The 19,165-nt window shown below is 41.8% G+C and overlaps 1 protein-coding gene across 1 annotated transcript in view; it reads left to right on the top strand.

The window, feature by feature from the left end:
* GCK (glucokinase) overlaps nucleotides 1–17,667 on the top strand; it is a gene marked incomplete at its 5' end in the record, with an annotated part of 34,090 nt that extends 16,423 nt beyond the window's left edge. The window contains 9 exons of the mRNA XM_081333374.1: nucleotides 4,060–4,222; nucleotides 5,375–5,529; nucleotides 6,295–6,414; nucleotides 7,399–7,494; nucleotides 8,686–8,785; nucleotides 11,245–11,428; nucleotides 12,931–13,086; nucleotides 14,978–15,211; nucleotides 17,399–17,667. Coding sequence (XP_081189500.1) covers nucleotides 4,060–4,222; nucleotides 5,375–5,529; nucleotides 6,295–6,414; nucleotides 7,399–7,494; nucleotides 8,686–8,785; nucleotides 11,245–11,428; nucleotides 12,931–13,086; nucleotides 14,978–15,211; nucleotides 17,399–17,543 — 1,353 coding nt within the window. The 3' untranslated portion in view covers nucleotides 17,544–17,667. The remainder of the gene's footprint in view (nucleotides 1–4,059; nucleotides 4,223–5,374; nucleotides 5,530–6,294; nucleotides 6,415–7,398; nucleotides 7,495–8,685; nucleotides 8,786–11,244; nucleotides 11,429–12,930; nucleotides 13,087–14,977; nucleotides 15,212–17,398) is intronic.
* Between the last annotated feature and the right edge of the window lie 1,498 nt (nucleotides 17,668–19,165).

Genomic DNA, 19,165 nt, shown 5'->3' with positions numbered 1-19,165 from the left:
CCCTCATTCCTCAGTTCACTTCCCCTTCCAATAAAGAGCTGAACTCACACACCGGCTGGCGTCTCTCTTGCGTTGGACCCACTACACAATAGAGACAACAGACAAAAACTGTGGTTTTCCAGCCAGTTTTCGGAACCTTGCGTTTGAGGTAACATTTCATAATGATCTGACTCAGCCTAGGTTGTTCCTAGATAATGTATCTCTTCTCCTACTACTTTTCCTCAGTTGCTAAAGAAGTGCATAAAATTGGGAGAACATCAAGGTCTATCTATCTCAATCTTAATTCTTACAAAGGCCCCATAATGCTAGATAGAGGTCTTATCTAACGTATATGATTTTTTTCTCAATCTCCATGTAACAACAACAACAAAAATCCTTATTATAATTTTATGCAATATTTTTGATTCAGTCATGGGTTGATATGTATGAGGATTTTAAATCTGTTGTCTGGATATTTTTTTTAGATATGCATTTTCTAGGATATGCATATCACTTCTCAGTCATTGAGCTAATGAGTGGTCTTCAAACTTGGCCCTTTAATGACTTGTGAACTTCAGCTCCCAAAATTCCTCAGCCAGGTACGCTGGCTGAGGAATTCTGGGAGCTGAAGTCCGCAAGTCCGCAAGGGCCAAGTTTGAAGACCCCTGGGCTAATGGGTACTATCTTCATACTTCCAATAAATAAACAGATGTATAAATAAAGGAAACTAAACTTATTTATGCTGCAGACATTATGAAAAATGACTAGAAACTGATGCTCAAAGCACAAGGAGCCATAAACGTACCAATCCCTCGACTGTTTGAATGGGTTTCCACCTTGTGCTGAGTCATGGCTTGTTTCAACATTGTTGGCGGGGTTCACCCAGAATGCTGAGGTATAAAAGCACAATCCACGCTGCCCAGAGCCACCTAGAAGCTGAAGTCATTCAAAATCCCTAAGAGGCTAAAGGATGAGGTGTCAGGAATGCTATTTGCATCATTCTTGCTAGTGTTGCAATAGCGAGTCTCCGTTTTTTTGTGCTGCGGTAGTAGCTGGTGCTCTTTTGCCTCTGCCTGGTGGACCTTTAATCTTTGGGGGGGTCTAGAAACGTTGACCCCCCCCCTCAGATCTTGGTGACACTCAACCTTGAGCTTAAGCAAACAAAAGAAACAGGCGGCTGGGTTGCCTTGTCAGTTTCAAAGACCAGGTGGCTGAACGTGTTAGGGGAAGAGAGCAGGTTCCAGCCTCTCCTTTGCAGCACAGAAGCCTCTTTCTTGCTGGGAGAATTTTGAAGGCTACCACCATCGGTGATGAAGAAGAAAGTGTCTGAGACCTTGAGACTGGTAAGGAGGATGCTCTTCTCCCCAAAGCTTTTCTCTTAGGCTTTAAGAAATTACTCCAAGGAAATGGCCTCATATTGCTTATCATTTCAGAGTGTTGTAACCATGGGATGATGGTGGTGGAATTTCAGTGAATATAGAGTGCATTTCTCCTTTTGAAGTCTGCTTCTCTTGCTTCCAGATCTGGATCTCTCTGCTAATTTGGGGCCCAATTTCCCTGGAGTTCAATTGCAACCGCAAAGCACAGGATGTTCCTAAGCCTGGTGATATGTAAAGAGGATTTCAGTGCTCTGGTGTACAAATTGTAGAGATAGGAGGAGGCTGGGCAGTGAGTCACTGGGTTTACCTATCATCCTAAGTTGTTTTAATCACGGTTTATTGAAGAAGAGGAAATGATCAAGTTAAAAAGCAGCACTAAGCCATCTGCTGTGGCTTATTAGACAAGCTGGGTTTATTAGGGTGGGATTATGCTTCCCAGTAAGCCTAAACCAAACTAACCACAGTACAGCAATGTGGGAATTAAGTCATTTTGTTAATCAGCCATCCAATTCACAACTGATGGCAAAAGGAAACATCTCTTTCACTCACTGCTTCATAAATGCATGGAATCTTCTACTCCAAGATGGGATTTATTGCTTTTGTTTTAGAATGCCACAAGGTACCCCTGTGACTTATGGCTGTGATCTGTGCGAACTCACTCTGAACTGGGATTAACCAAGTAATGACTGGATGGAGAGGTTCTCAAGCTTTCTTGGTTCATAGGACACTTACTGTCTGTCTCTCTTTTTTTTTCCTGGAGCTCTTACCCCCAAAACTGTAAACTATCTTGAGCTGGCAGTTCACCATCTTATGAAAACCTTTGAGTTTGCTACAATGCCCTGTGGGTATCTTGGCACACAGTTTGGGGAGCCACGGACATGGTGCAAAGTAGAAACCCACCAAAAATGTCTGTGTAGAATGCTATTCTTTTTTAGAAGCTATGAATGAAAAAGCCACCTGTTTCTCAAGAGGTGGAACAAGCAGTAATGAATGAACTCTTGCTGCTTGGTTCTAAGATTTCTAGTGATGTCTAACTGATCCTGGCTGGAAACAGGATTCTAGGGAGTGTGAAATGCTAGCCTGATCCAGCAAGTCTTGTCCTGTGTGCCTACAATGGTCCTGTCAGGACCCACCCCAATTCACGTCTTAGGAAAACAAAAACTCTTGGAGTCAGTTCTAGTCCAAAAGGAATTTTTACTAGGACATGTTTGGTTGTGGAAATACAAGACAGGACCTGGTATTGTTTTACAGATTGAAACTTTATAAAGAGTTCCCAGTTCAACCCCACTTCCCTCAACCCCATTTTGTCAGCCCCCCATCATTTACTTCGTGTCATCCCTTTCGTGGGAAAAAAGGGAACTTCGGATCTTTAAGGTTATTGCCTTCTTCCTTTACAGATTCAAATGGAGACACAGGCCAGATGCCTTCTTCCCTAACCCTCCCCTTTGTTCCCCCAGTTCAAAAGGTTTCCCTTGGTCTTTGAAATAACCTAAGGCAGGCTGAATCCACATGCGCTCCTCCTTCCTCGGGAGATGGCAGAATCTGGGGGGGGGAGATAATGTTTTAAACATACATTTATGAATGTGATATTAATGGATTCTGACAGGTATGAAGGACTTGGTCAAACGTTCTTTGTTTCTGAGGCAAAATCTCTCCAGTTCTATAGAAGAAATATCTATTCCTATGAACCAGCAAACTATTATAAACTATTATATTTAACCAATATAAACTATTTGTTGAATCAGTGCAATATTAGTGTACTATTACTTGAATCAACATCCCTAGCAGGCATGGATTTAGAAACATGTGCTATCATTGCTACATCACAGAGGTCAAGAAAAGTCACAGTTTAATGATGAAATAGTATTTCAACCTGACTCCACTCTTCTTTGGTTGACCAAAAGTAGAATCCTGAAAGACTAGTGTAAATATTTACAGTTTGTACTATTTTTAGGCTAGACTTTGAAGGTTTTAAAGAGCAAACTGATCAATAAAATGGCCCCTTGTCTTAACTAGTAACTAAGAATAGAAGTGTGGGAGGAAAGTGCAGGCTATTTTGACTGTGTGATCATTATTTAATTAGCCATCATTCCATAAATAAACTTACATAATCCAATTTAAGTGGACTAGAAAGTGGGACAATGATAAAAAAAATCTGTGCATCTGAATTAGAATTCTAGAATTTGGGGTTTATTTGGTCCTTACTTTCTTAATTTTTTTTTCACTTATGTTGACCAAAGTCTTTGTACATTTTCCAGGTTTTGGAAGCAGCTGTAAATTGGAATCAGCGGACAAAAAGGAGAGATATATTTTTTTTAATACTCGAAAAATTTGAAATGCAAAAAAACACCACTCAATTTTTCTCTCTTGTTACATTATTTGTTGGTTTAGATATTTTGTTGCCTGTCATTTATTAATTGCATTGATACCGGGTCCTTCAGATAATCTAAAGCAGATAGCATTTAGCCTTTTTAAAAATTTCACAACAAGGGAAGCCAGCCAGAATTGTAGAAGTAGACATGGATTGTCTAATAAACTCTGTAGCCATGGGAGAACTGGAAGTTAATTTCCCTTAAAAGCAGACAGTTGAGAAAGTGATTTGCCAGATGCAGATGCAAAAAAGAGAAGGAGGAGGAGGATATTTACTTTCAAAGTACAGTGTGCATCTTCTTGAACCTTTGTTGCCTTTCTTCCCTCATAGGTGGAGCAGATCTTATCTGAATTCCAGCTACAAGAAGAGGATTTGAAGGTGGTGATGCGTCGGATGCAGAAGGAAATGGACCGGGGCTTAAAACTAGAGACACACAAGGAGGCCTCAGTGAAGATGCTCCCCACATATGTACGGTCCACACCAGAAGGATCAGGTACTTGTTACCTTATTAGAAATGGATGATGGGGGGAGTGCAGACTTAAAGACTTTTTTTTATCTCCATCACACTGTCCAAAGACTATCCTGGAACTGTACTCAGTCCTGGGATAGAAATAGAAGCATGCTAATATTAGCTATCACTTTATTGAAATGCCCATGTCAAGACTGAGTTGCACTTTCACTTATATTCTGCTTTGCTCGGAGCTTGAGAAAGAAAAGGGAGGGGGGAATGGAATGCGAGGGTGGGGGCAGCGGCAGCTGAGCATCACCTGTCCCCATGAGAGAGTGCCCAACCCAAGGACACATAGAGCAGGTGGACTAGATGGCTTGCTAGTTTCCCATAACAAAACAAACAGAAGGGATTGGTGGACATAATGGTTTGTGGGTAGCCGACAGGGGAGGGGGGGAATTAACTAGGTTAGCTTTTGTGTGGGAAACCCAGAACTGGTTTCACTTCATGCCAGTATGGGTTATTCAGTCAAGTTTAGACTCTTGATAAAATAATGTCCCAGGAGTTTCTTTTTCTGGATCCGCCAACTGGACAGTTGACAGCAGTGGTGGGATTCAAATAGGTCAGGGGTGTCAAACTCAATTTCATTGAGGGCCACATCAGCATTGCAGTTACCCTTGAGGGGCCGGGTGGGTATGGCCATGGTGGGCGTGGCCTACTGGGTGGGCGTGGCTAGAGTGCGTATGGCCTACTGGGTGGGCGTGGCCAGCTCTACATCGTTCGCATCAAGGGTGCCTATGGAGGCCTGGGCAGGAGTGGGACAGATCTGGGGGTCTCTGGCAGAAGGAGGGTCTCTGGGCCAGGGCTAAGGCAGTGGGGGCCGTTCCCTCACTGTTTCCAGGATGGCTTCGTGGGCCACATGAAACCACTTGGCGGGCCAGATCCGGCCCCCGGGCCTTATGTTTGACATGTCTGAAATAGGTGAACAACCGGTTCCCTGTGTGGATGCCGTTTCCGGAGGTGCATTCTGGGCCTGGGAAACAAAAAATTAGTTACCGGTTCTGCCGAAGTGGTGCGAACCGGCTGAATCCCACCACTGATTGACAGCCCTCTAAAGGAGCCATGAGGTTCTTCTGCAGGCCATTGATTCAGGTTGCTTTCCAAAGACAGACATGTTGTCACCTTCTGGGATTACAGAAGTTGGAGATTTTCTATCTCTGGATCTCGGCGGGACCAATTTCCGAGTGATGCTGGTCAAAGTGGGAGATGTTGAGGAAGGGCAATGGAAGGTGAAGACAAAACATCAGATGTACTCCATTCCAGAGGATGCCATGACAGGAACCGCTGAAATGGTGAGTTGATCATCAGGCCAAAGGAGCTAAATGAGAGGTGGTCTGGATTTGCACAACACGAACTATTAAATTTATACGCCGCCCCTCTCCCAATATGGCACCTCTGCATAGCACCTCAAAAGAGACATAATCTACGGAACATTATAGATTGGTCAGATGCCAAAAAAGCTTCAAGTCCCTACAACTACTAGGAAATCAGTGCAGTGTAGTGATTAAAGTGGATGAACTAATACTGGGAAGATCCAAATTCATGGTTGCCTTCGGTCATGGAAACTCACTGGGTTTCCTTGAGTTAGTTCCTCTTGATCAGTTTAATCTATCTCATAGTTTGGCTGCAGTGCAAATTAAAATCAAGAGGCGCTTATTGAAACCATCTTTAAGTCAACAGCTAAGGTAAAGTTGTGTAAAAGAGGGTGTTTCAGCAGCTATTACATGTTGTGATAACAGCACAACTATACAAGCCCTGCTCAATTGTTGGAAGGATGTGGGCATCTTGCTCTCACCTAGGATATTGTGTCTTGCTCGTTGTTGAATGACTTATGTCAGGGGTCTTCAAACTTGGCCCCTTTATGACTTGTGGACTTCAATTCCCAGAATTCCTCAGCCAGCGTGCCTTGCTGAGGAATTCTGGGGGTTGAAGTCCACAAGTCATAAAAGGGCCAAGTTTGAAGACCCCTGATTTAGGTTCTTGAATAAGCATTTTGCAAGAAGTGAAAGGCAATAGAATTTTTAAAAGGCAATAGAATTTCTGTGTCTCTCCCTTAGCTCTTTGATTATATTTCGGAATGCATCTCTGACTTCCTGGACAAACATCAGATGAAGCACAAAAAGCTGCCTCTGGGATTTACATTTTCCTTCCCTGTTCGACATGAAGACATTGACAAGGTGAGATCTGAAACCAGGGATTCGGAACGCTCTCTGCTTTTGACTGCATGACTTTCTCCCTGGAGCCCGTGAATCATTCATAACCATATATCCCAAAACTATTGGAGTGTGTGGTGTTCCTTCTGCCACAAATGATGGTAGAAGAACTCAACAGAGAGTAGGGGGGTCTTCAAACTTCGCCACTTTAAGACTTGTGGACTTACAACTCCCAGAATTCCTCAGCCAGCGCCCATCCTCTTCACAACCTGTTTTCCTTGTTCCCTTCTGGGAGGAGGGGGCTTCGTGGTATCCGTAGCAGAACATCCAGATTCAGCCATAGTTTCATTCCATACAGCATTAACCTTGTCAACTCTCAGGCTTCCTCCTTCCGTTATATATTCAAGATGGACAGTATTTAATATTTTATTGTTATGTATATGTAGGGGTGTGGGTCTATACATATGTTGTATATAGTATGTTTTAGGTGTGTGTCATGTTTAGGTGTGTGTCACTTTGAGAGCGGGCAACTAAATTTCATTTTTGATGGGTGCCGTTGTGCCCACAGTAAAAAATGACAATAAAGATTATCTTATCATAATAGATTGGTTATTAGACTAGCTGTTAAGGAGAAGGTCATAAGTCATTGTATGTCATAATTTAAGTTTTTTTCTTTTTTCTTTTTCTATTCTTGCACATCTTTTTTTCTATCTTTTTCTATCAGTTTACCTGAGGTAAAATCCTCAGTAAATATAAATCTTAAAAATCTCCTACAACAAGGTGAAGCATTTGTGAGAATGTCATCGTTCTCACGTGAGATCTAGTCCAAGATGATCAAAATCAGGCAATCTGCAATGATTCTCCATTGCTGGTACATCTCCTGATTACAAAGTGGCTTTTTTCTTTGCTTGAGACAAATTTTTCCATGGTATATTGTTTATTTTGGACACAGAGGTGTCCTTGATTTTGCAAAATTTGAACCGATTCTCTCCATCTCCTGATCTGTAGGGCATTTTGCTGAACTGGACGAAAGGCTTCAAAGCATCTGGAGCTGAAGGGAACAACATTGTGGGGCTTTTGAGAGATGCTATCAAGAGAAGAGGGGTGAGAGAAACATCATTTGATAATGTGTGGTGCATTATCCCACCTTATCCCTGCTAATTCTAACCCTGAGTTATTCTCAGGGTCAGGAAAAGCAGCCTTCTAACGAAGTGGACAGCTTACTGATTGAGCATAGCACTGTCTACTCACTCTCTAAAGAACTGGGAGGCTAAGATGTTTCGATAAGGAACTGCGGAAAAATGTGGGAGAAGGAAGCCATAGAAATGATTAAATCTGTCCCGTATTCCCTAAGCTTAGACTACCTTTTTCATGTAAGATGAAGAACTAAATGGACACAACTTTGTGTTTTTCCCAAAGGTGCTTTTTCAAGAGGCAACTGGATTTTCTGGATTTTCTTTGAAGATGTTTCACTTCTCATTCAAGAAGCCTCTTGAAAAAGCACCCTGGGGAGAAATAAACAACTTTGTGCTTTTCTTTTAGCAGTAGAATGTTTTGGGTTGTTCCTTCTCCAGATGGCAGGATAAAGATTTTTAAATTGGAAATGTCAAGGGTTAAACTTCCTGCATTAAATGTGAAGGAACAGCAAGATCTCAAAAACATGGCCATGTCTGCAGAGACCTCTGAAATGAATCAATTATCCATCATTCCAAATGAGGGACCCTGGGAGCAAGGAAAACAATTTAGATAGAAGTAATCTTTTCTTGGAGACTGGAGGGAGGGCCCACTTCTTGATTATGTTACCTTCTGATTAGCCTCAGTTCTCCATAGATACAGAACAATCAAGAAGCATGACATCTCCTAGAGTAAGAGAAAGATAATCCATCTCCAAGGAATTTAACACGGGGGTGGGGGGGAGGAATGGGAAGGGAAATGGGAAGGTTAGGAAATCTGTTTCCCTCTTCCATTATTCCAGATTTGCAAGAATGCTTATAGAATGGCCACCTTCACACCCAATGACCACATAACAAAAGGAACATAGCATTTATTTTGAGGTGTGGTGAGACAAATCCTGTTTTGATTTTGTGCAGAATGTTAAGAAAAGCCTAGAGAAGTTTACCTCAATCTCTAGCCAACTTCAGAGACAACAACCTCCAACTATGTCTCTGCCTTCCAACATCCTTGGTGTTATCTAATGGTATCAGTCTGAATAGGTGGTTGTTCCATATGTAGGTTATTTCTTCATATGTCCTTCTAGAAACGCAACAGTGTTTGTTTTTTTTCAACCCACTGCAGGATTTTGAGATGGATGTAGTTGCAATGGTCAATGACACAGTAGCAACGATGATCTCCTGCTATTATGAGGATCACAGATGTGAAGTTGGCATGATTGTGGGTAAGCGGACCTGCCGTGTTCATATATTTCCCCTGGGCACAACCATTATAATCTGAACAACTCCTTCTTGCTGATTTATACTGAACCCAGTTTTATATAGGGAGGCTGCCTTAAACCTTCCTAGCTTGATATTATCCTGGTGACCTCCCCTGCTCTTAGTCAGCATGCCCATACTGATTGGAGATGATGGGAATTAAAGTTAAACATGTTTGGAAGACAGCAACATGAGGAAAGGTATTTCTCCCAACAGTTTACCCAATTCTTCTAATTCTAGGATAAGGAACCTGTCCTTCTCCAATGTTAAGAAAGTTGAATTCCCAGCACTTCCAAGCAGTGATGTGATTTGTTGGGCCGATAGTTCTCCCAACAAATTCTGACTGCAGATGTTTGCATGGATATTGTAGAAATCCATTTTGAGATGGTCTCTCTCCCCAGAGCTATAGCTTCTAAGAAGCTGGGTGATGGGATGGAATGTTGCCCAGATTCCAGAGGTGCAAGAGACATCACACTTTAGATAGTTTGTGTAGGAGAAAGAAGGCAAAGACAGCTCCTCTCTAATAGTTTCCAAAGCATATGTTTTATGGTGCAAACAGTCGGCTTTAGTTTGGCAAGATTTCTGTCTATGGGTGAGGAACAGTGAAGGAAATTGCTTGGAAGAATCTCCAATGTGTCTTTCTTGGTTTGGAGCCTGGTAGCACAATTCGTACATCTCTGCAAATGGATCCATCTCCATCTGCTGCTGGTTTGATCTGTGCAGACAATGAACCTCAAGCACTGATATATGTATAAGCTCCTTGATGTTCCTGTCAGATTTTTGAAAGAACACAATGGGAACAGAATGAACAGGCTTTTTCCTGTAACGGGTAGGTGCTAAACAACTACAAAATGAGGCAAGAGATATGCTCCATTTATCTGAAGCTGAGTAATACTATTTACAGTGCAGTGAGTAGGTTGCCTGGAAATTTGTGTTTTGGGTTGCCTTTTTTTTTTTAGCTCAGGTGCTCAATATGGCCAAATTCTTATGTGACTATTATTATGATGTGACTATTCTAGGAAGAGCTATTATCTATCAAGCGGACCTTGTCGAGCGGTTCTTTTTAATAGCGCCAAAGCTCTTTCTGACATTCTAAATATATATTAGTTGCAGCAACCACAATATAATGACTTTGCTTCACTTGATTAAATGCTAGCTAAGGGACCTGCAGGTGTTTTACAACCCAGGAGTCTGCACAATCTCCTGCTGCAAAGTTGTAAATTCTACAGGGAGTCCTTGACTTTGGTCTAGTCACTTAGGCACCATCCAGTGTTCCAGCAGACCTTCCCCCGGCCTACTTACAACCCAGATTTGAAGTTCTGACGGCTGCTCCCCCCACCTCCCCCGGCAGTCATATGATTGCATTTTGGGTACTTGTGGCAACCAGCCCACCTTTATGGCTGTTTGCAGGATCACATGAATGCTACTGACGACATTTTTTGCAGGAAACCATCGTTTTTTCCCCCCAATTTCCAGCAAAAAAAATTAAAAAGCCCTCTACCCATCATGAAAAATGGGTTCGCCTAATGATTGCCGTATTCGCTTTGCAAGCATTGCATTTGCTTAATGACCATGCAAAAAAAGTTCTGAAATCAGGTGTGATCACCTGATGAGCCACCTAACAACTGGCCTGCGGTACAGCTGTCATTATGGTCCTAAACCGAGGACTATCTGTATGTGTTGCATAATCTTCATAATGTAATTCTCTTATATTTAATGAAAAGAAGGACCGGGGGTGACATGATAACAATGTTCCAATATCTAAGGGGTTGCCACAAAGAAGAGGGGGTCACCCTATTCTCCAAAGCACCAGAAGGCAGGACCAGAAGCAATGGATGGAAACTAATCAAGGAGAGAAGCAACCTAGAACTAAGGCAGAATTCCCTAACAGTTAAAACAATTAATCAGTGGAATGACTTGCCTCCAGAAAATGTATGTGCTCCAACACTGGAAGTTTTAAAGAAGGGATTGGACAACTATTTGTCTAAAATTGTATAGGGCAGAGGTAGGCAACCTTGGCTCTTTTATGACTCGTGGACTTCAATTCCCAGAATTCCTGAGCCAGCCATGCTGAGGAGAAAGGGAGAGTTTTCAAGCTGAGCCATGCTGGCTCAGGATTTCTGGGATATGAAGCTCACAAGTCATAAAAGAGCCAAGGTTGCCTACCCCTGGTATAGGGTTTCATGCCTGAGCTGGGGGTTGAACTAGGAGACCTCCAATTTCTTTTCCAACTATGTTATTCTGTTAGCCACATTAGCCTTTATATTTTCCTTTAGTAATGCACTGTTAGTTGAACCTGGAGTAAAATGTCAGCTTCCCAAATTCTTCAATGTGGACCTGGATAACAAAGACATGTTAAGGGTCTTCCCGATGATGCTTGGGCTGTTGCTGACTGGGGAAATCTCTTTGCCTCTCCTTCTCTTAGGCACAGGATGCAATGCTTGCTATATGGAGGAGATGGAGAACGTGGAACTGGTGGAAGGAAATGAGGGACGGATGTGTGTGAACACCGAATGGGGGGCTTTCGGGGAGTCGGGAGAATTAGACGAATTCCTCTTGGAGTACGATCGTGTGGTGGACGAAACCTCACTTAACCCCGGTCAGCAGCTGTAAGGAATATGTCAGATAAAGTTAACCTAATTGTTTATTGCTGTCTTGAAGCTTCATATTCTTCTCTGATGATCTGGGCAACAGGGACAAGGCTCTGAGTCAGGCATGAAAGCTGTCTCTCACGGAAGCACCAAGGCAGAAGTCATGAGTTTGGGATGGTCCCAAAGGCAATTCTTTGTGATATCATTCCTCTCCATGGTGCCAATTTTAAGAACATTCTTCCTCAACCTTAGCAAGTTTAAGATGGGTGGTCCCAGAATTCTGGAAGTTGAAGTCCAAGTTGAAGTTTGATCATGGACCACTATCTGAAAATTGCCAAGGTTGAGAAATACTAGAGAGTAACACCAGTTGTGCTTTTCTAAGCTTAAAGTAAGGGTGAGCACTATCTGTTGAAAATTACTTTGTTTTAGAAGTCATCTGATAGGGTTCATGTGCAGTGGTGAATAGTTAATCCAGAGGGGATCTTTCTTTCTTTCTTTTTCTCTTTCTTTTCTCTTTCTCTTTTTTCTTTCTTCTTCTTTCCTTTCCTTTCTTTTTTCTTTCTTTCCTTCTTTCTTCTTCTTTCTTTCTTTCTTTCTTTCTTTCTTTCTTTCTTTCTTTCTTTCTTTCTTTCTTTCTTTCTTTCTTTCTGCCAGCCCTCCCTTTCTCTTCCTCTTTTCTTTTATCCTCTCTCCCAAGCAGCAGATTACCAGGGAAGGAACAGAATGCTCTTACCAAAATCTGGACTGATTAATTGCACATTTTAAGTACAAGAATCACATGGCATTCTTTAGGCTATATGTAGCCCATACTTTCTGTAGAGAAACTTTGCCTAAGCTGGCCATCTTAAGATGTGTTGGGTTAGGAGGTCTAGGATATTGGGACACAAAAAAACCTATGGTGTGACAAAAATGCCCTAGAACAGAGTTTTCTAGCTTGGTATGTGCAAGTTTGTTGGTGTTGAAGTTCCAGATGTGTTCAGACTTCAACTCCCAGAATTCTCAATAAAGGCCAGGTTGGCTGAGATTTTGAGAGTTGACATTCACACATCAGGAGGAAGTTCAAGTTGAGTACAGCTGCTTTAGAATAGAAGTAATAACATTCATGGTTTTCTTTCTTGGCCTCATAGTAACAAGCAGGACTTACAAAAACCCTTCTAAATACTGAAAACATCATAGATCTGAGATTTAAACTCTGGCACAAATGACCTGTGCACAGATTGGTTACTGGAAAAAGAAAAAAAAATCAAATTAAGCCAAGAGGGAAAGTGGTTGTTTTCCCTTCTGTTCAGAGAAAACAACCTCCGTTGTTAGGCAATCAATCTTGCTATATGAGTGGATTTTGTTCAAACAAACTGCAATGATTTCCTCTGACACAGTAACATACTTAACCTTCCCTATTATACATATATAAATGATCTCCATGCCTTGTGGGTGTTGATGCATCTGCCTCCCCCCCCCCTCTAATCTACCTGCCTGGAACTTCTCTTGCATGTGACTAAACTGTACCTTCCTTTCTCTAGGTTTGAGAAGATCATAGGTGGGAAGTACATAGGGGAGATTGTACGACTAGTGCTGCTAAAACTGGTCAATGAAAACCTACTCTTCAGTGGAGAAGCTTCTGAAAAGCTGAAGACCAGAGGATCGTTTGAAAGTCGTTTTATCTCACAGATTGAAAGGTAGTCAATAACTAAGTTTACTTGGGGCACTTTGGAGTCATCAGGAGAGGCCTTGGGATGCCCTGCGGATAGTTCTTAGTGGAAATAAGTGGAAAGGTTGTTTCCATGACATGAGCATGGTTGTTTGACCATCCTGGGGGGAAAAAAATTGCATTGCAGACTGGAGATTCCTCCCCGTTCTCTTACCATCTCCTATATATCAGGCATTTTGCCCCTTTGCTATTTAGTTTATTTTCTCCATTCTTGCAGGTAGTTCTATTCTTTTAGCTTTATGCTTCATATAAAATAATAATTTGGCTTTCAAAGAAGGTGGTGCTGATCTGCAAAAATATCAGTGTGCACATAAAATCTGTCCTAGGGTGTGAATTTAAAGTACCATAGGCTCTTCTAAATTGGCTGAAATCAGAAGTATAAAAATCCCAACAGAGTCTCATCCTCATCAATTTTCTTCTGCAAATATTGTAGACTCTATACGTTAATCAGCTATGATGAATAACAAGTCAAAATTAGCTGGTGCTTTCTACTTCAGATTTTCCATGGAGGCTTGGCAGGTTTTTCCCTGAAGCGTTCATGAAATTTTCATTATGTGGATGGTTATAAATGACCATTAGTTCTATGGCTTGAGAAGGAAGAGGTCATTTTTTTTACTTATTTGTGCAACAATAGACTTTCTGTTTTCCAACGGAATGCTGGGCTTTCTTCAGTTTAGATTATCTCAAAAATAAAAAAATAAGGAATCCAACACACGGGTTTCCTCTGGAAATCATTAGGCAGTAGCTTAGATTAAAGGTAAAGGTAAAGGTTCCCCCGCACATGCGTGCTAGTCGTTTCCGACTCTAGGGGCCGGTGCTCATCTCCATTTCAAACCCGAAGAGCCAGCGCTTGTCCGAGGATGTCTCCATGGTCATGTGGCCGGCATGACTAGACGCCAAAGGTGCACGGAACGCTGTTACCTTCCCACCGTAGTGGTCCCTATTTTTCTACTTGCATTTTTACATGCTTTCGAACTGCTAGGTTGGCAGAAGCTGGGACGAGTAACAGGCGCTCACTCTGCTACGCGGCACTCAGGATTCGACCTGCCAAACTGCCAACCATCTGATCAACAAGCTCAGCGTCCTAACCCACTGAGCCACCGCGTCCCTCAGCTTAGATTAGAAAGTCCAAAAATGCTTGGTCAAAAAGCAATGACAAGCCATCAGTATAGGGCTACTGAGAAATTTCACAGATGTGTCACTTGACTCAGAGGAAATTTTACTTTTAGAGGGATGCAAAACAGCCTGAGATCAGAACACTTCATCTTCAGATTGTCCTCTTCCACAATTACACAATAGCTGTTCCAGACATGCTGGAAATGGACCAGCCCTCGCCTAGACTGTTCCAACCTTGAATCTTTTACCCCACTGTGCTTACAATCATCACCTAATCGTTCTGCTTTTATCCTGATTTTCATTACTGTCTTGCCAATCTCATTCCTATTCCCCTACCACTACAACTGGGCTATCTCTTCCCTGGCCATGATTGTATCTATCTGATAGACATGATTATTTTTAAAAAATGTATTCACTGGTCGAACAAAAATGACAAATTTGAACGAACAAAATGAAAAAACCCTAAATTGTAACAGGGATGATAGGGATGTTAGTACAGTTATGCACGCTATTAAGAACCTCTTAAATATAGCATGAGGTCCACAGAAGTTAAGTTGAAATTAAAACTGTCCAGGTTAGTAGCTAAGACAACGGAACTGGGTAAGATATTCCCAACTTCGACAACTCTGTTACAAAAACTGAACTTTTTTACAATCAAGTTTGATTTCGGAAAGTTTTATTAGAATAAAGTTTAACTTCTCCTGCTGCTGCCCCAAGACTTTATCTTTCCATTTTGTTTCCAGTGATGCTGGTGACCGCAAGCACATTTACAATATTCTAACCTCTTTTGAGCTGTTGCCTTCTGCAATGGACTGTGACATTGTTCGGATGGCCTGTGAGAGTGTTTCCACAAGGGCTGCCCAGATGTGCTCAGCTGGGCTGGCTGGGGTTATCAATCGCATGAGGGACAGCAGAAATGAGGAGACGCTGAAGATTACAGTGGGGGTTGATGGATCAGTCTACAAGCACCACCCTAGGTAAGTCCTTGATGCAACCTTGGTTACCTTTTTCCAAGCGTATATTTTTTTATTGAAGAAACTTCTAAAAAAACAATGGCAATGGAAAGGAAGGAAAGATTGTAAAGAAGTAGCTTCAGATCTTTTTGACAGCATTTATATTTTATTCTCTCTGTCTAAGGCAGGGTTAGGCAACCTTGGCTCTTTGATGACTCGTGGACTTCAACTCCCAGAATTCCTGAGCCAGCCATTCTGGGAGTTAAAGTCCATGAGTCATAAATGAGCCAAGGTTGCCTACCCCTGGTCTAAGGTGACCTCATCATTTCCTTCTTGCTAAGGTTTTCTAAATGTCAGACTCATAAATCACAAGTTCATTTCTCTCTTTTTTTCCAGCAAAAAATCCATAAGGGGTTTCCAGTCACTGATAAATAGATCTTCATTAGATCTTTCTCTAATGAAACAAGTTAATTTTGCTATCTCGGCTACTTCCCCCAACAATTCTTCAGTTCTCAGCATTTCAAAATCTTCTCATTTTTGTGCACGACACTCCCCAAATAGTAATCATATATCAAAATAATCCCCCACGGCTCTTTTCTAATTGCCTATCCATTAATCCCAGAAAGAAAAGTTCTGATTTCAGTTGAATGTTGATCTTCAAAATCCTTTGTATCATTATGTAGTATATAAGTGAACCCCAAAATCGTTGGGGTTTTAAAGTCTACCAACCATGATAAAATGACCCTTCGCGTCGCCCATATTTCTAGCCTAAATTTGAAAGATCCTTACACAATCCAGACAACTTTTCTGGTGTCTTATAGTAACATATATCATTTTATAAAAATTCTAAGTTATAACATAATGCAAATGTCAATCTTTTTAACTACATATTTTCTCATAATTTCATCACTCCATGTTTTCACGATACAACTTTGGTTTCCTGACAGACCAGGGGCCTCTCAAATGATCAAATATTTAACTAAGTAATACGGTCACACTGACATGTTGTCAATTGTGAAAAAAAAAGTCTAGGTTCCTAGCTGAAGATACTATGAGAGAGTTTTGGTGTCTCAGAGGACTGGACAAAATGTTTACTCCCTCAAGCGAAACAGCATCCTAGCCATCAAAACCATTGCTTGAGGAACAAAAACACTAGAGCGATGATCCTCAACCTGTGGTTCCCAGACCCCTGGTGTGTGTTTGTGTGTGATGTCATCACAGGGGATCCACAAAGACCTGAAAAAATGTTGATTTAAATCTTGGGGGAGGGCATGTTCCATAGCCTCAAAAGATAATTAAAAGGGGTCACTGGTGAAGAAAAGTTTGCACTAGAGTAAATGCAACCTTCTGAATATGCATTATCATCTGATTTCCCATTGATACTTAGAATCTGGCATCCTCTGCATATCGAAAATATAGGGGGGTTTTGTGTGTGTGTGTGTGTGTGTGTGTGTGTGTGTGTGTGTATTCATGACTTTTGAAATATGTGTCCATGTTGCGAATCCATGGGCTGTTCATGAGAATGAGAAGAGTTACAGCTGAAAAGCCATAGGCAGGCAAAAGATTGGATGTGCTTTCATTCATAACATTTAGCTTGGCCCTTAATCAGCCAGGTTGAAGGAGTTGCTGCCAAAGACATTCAGTTTGCTCCAAAACAGCTCCATAGTGTGACAACTGCAAACTTCAGAGTAGTAGGCAGGACATCAGAAACAATAACTGGACACCCTCACTTCTGTGTTTCAAACTCATTGCTGAGGCTTAAGCCAACAAGCTGGACTCTTGAATACCACAAAGGGCTGTCTACATGCCTGGGCTGTTTTCAGCACAACCTGCTTCATCCTGGATGCAATGAAACCTGAAATAGCAGGTGGGGAGGAGGGATCCCTTTTAAGAAGTGGGTGGCTTACCAGTTCATGTTGTTCTGAGTTCTGCAGATCCACAGCAGAGTGTTGTTCTATTTATGCTCCAGAGTTTCCCGAAACCCAGACAACCGAATCAACTTAGCCAGTTTTGGTTTTGATAAGCAGGGTCGTCATGCTGTGTTAAATACAGCCGTAGAGCTGCAACATTAATATCTGCTTGGAAGGGCTCTGAAATCTTTGCCTGTTTCTTCTCCCATTTGGAGAAGACTAATTCAAAAGGGCAATCCTGGAAACACTTAACTCTTCCTTTCTCCTTCTTCTCCTCTCCCTGTTTTTCTCCTGGGCACAGTTTCAAAGAGCGTTTCCATGCATCAGTCAGGCAACTCACTCCAGGCTGTGACATCTCCTTCCTGCAGTCAGAAGAAGGCAGTGGCCGAGGAGCCGCCCTCATCTCTGCTGTAGCGTGCAAAATGGCTTGCGTGATTGGCCAATGAGATGGACCATGAAAGGAAGGCTACCTTCCAGGAAAGCACCTTTTTCTCCGTGATGCAGGATATCTTGTTTTGGAGTGCCCAGGACCAGGACCAGGAGGAGGACATTTTTCCTGGGCAGTTGAATGACCACTGGATGGAACAACGGCTGGATCAACATTGGGTTCCTCCTTGTGTCTATTTGTAGAGAATGCAATAATACTTTCAAACTTCAGCTTCTCCTTTGTCTTCAAATTGTCTTATAATGCTTGATGAAGGGAGGGGGATGATGGCTTAGGGTTTAACTGAAGAATCGAGGGGGCTTCAATTTATGCATTTTAAAGCAGATTCACATAGTTCTATGGTGGTGTTGGGTAAACAGGAAGGAAATTAATTTGTTGGGGGGAAAAATCAACAAAAAAGATCTTGGACAATCAGTCAATAAGAAGAGTAACCCAAATATTGTTTCTCCCAGTAAAATGATTATTGGAGCATTGCTTTATAGAATGAATAGCACTGCACTTAGAAGACAGTATAAACCAGAAATATCTTACTGGTTTCTTCAGAAAATTTGGTTCTAAGGAGATTAAAACAAAGGTCTTTATCAATGTGTGGTAGCTAGATATGATCTCAACGTTCCTAGGAAATGTTGATGCTGATTTTCTTCCCCAAGTAGCTCTTAATTCTGTCTTAATGTGACTCTGGCTACACATCTCCCCACTTGCTTTCAACCACACAACAAAGATCCCCTGCCATAAGAATCTCTTTTTTCCCCACTGGATTCACACGGCACTGCTTTCATCTTGTCCCTAACCCATTTCAAACTGACTTATGTTGTGATTAGCCATTAAAAAAAAATCTCTTCCCCTTTCTCTGACAGATGGCTTGAAGCTGCCCATGCTAAGAACTTTTTAGTCTTGGTCAGTCATGTCTTGGAGAGAACCCAGGGGATGGGTCACGACTGGGATCAAAGACATTAGAAGCAATCAAGGGATCAGAAATGAGAATGGCCAAATTCATACTCCTTATAGTTTTCTGCCAGCTCAAGCGTGGGTGGCACTCAACTGGTGGAACAGAGAAAGGAGTCTAGGTCAATGTGTCAAATCCGAACTTGAGACACTGTCTCCAGAAATAGCAAAAACCCAGATGTTTTAAGCTTCATTTGCTTTCATGACATTCCAGATCTAGGTCGAACGTGAATCCAGGAAGCCCAAGAACAAACAGATTATTCTCTGTACCAACAATGACGCTAGAAGAGTGGGAGAAAAGCAAAGTGGCAGGTTCATTATGCACCTGGCTGAGTCAAGGGGGTTACATTTTTCCCTAGTGAATATGAACGTGGGCTTAGGTTAGAGTCTCTCTTGTCGGGTTTTAACACCCAGGTTTAACCTATTTGCAATAGAGGTTAATTGGCTTTTCAGTGTGATTGCCCATAAAACATTAGACCACCACATTGCCTATTTTTAACAAGCATTGAAGGAGTCTTGGCAGGGTATGAAAAGTAGATCCTGGAGCCTCACGTCCTTATCATTTCCTGGTGGTTTTTTTTTTAGCTTTGTATTTTTATTATTTTTTTTTAGCTCCGATTCTATTTTTAGACACTGAGAAAAATAGAAACAGCAATACTAAAAACCACAGGCCCAAGA

Source organism: Vipera berus (assembly GCF_964194415.1).
Source record: "Vipera berus genome assembly, chromosome: 8".
NCBI classification, from domain to species: Eukaryota; Metazoa; Chordata; class Lepidosauria; order Squamata; family Viperidae; genus Vipera; species Vipera berus.
The sequence above is the reverse complement of the archived record's forward strand: the minus strand, read 5'-3'. Positions and strand labels throughout refer to the sequence as shown.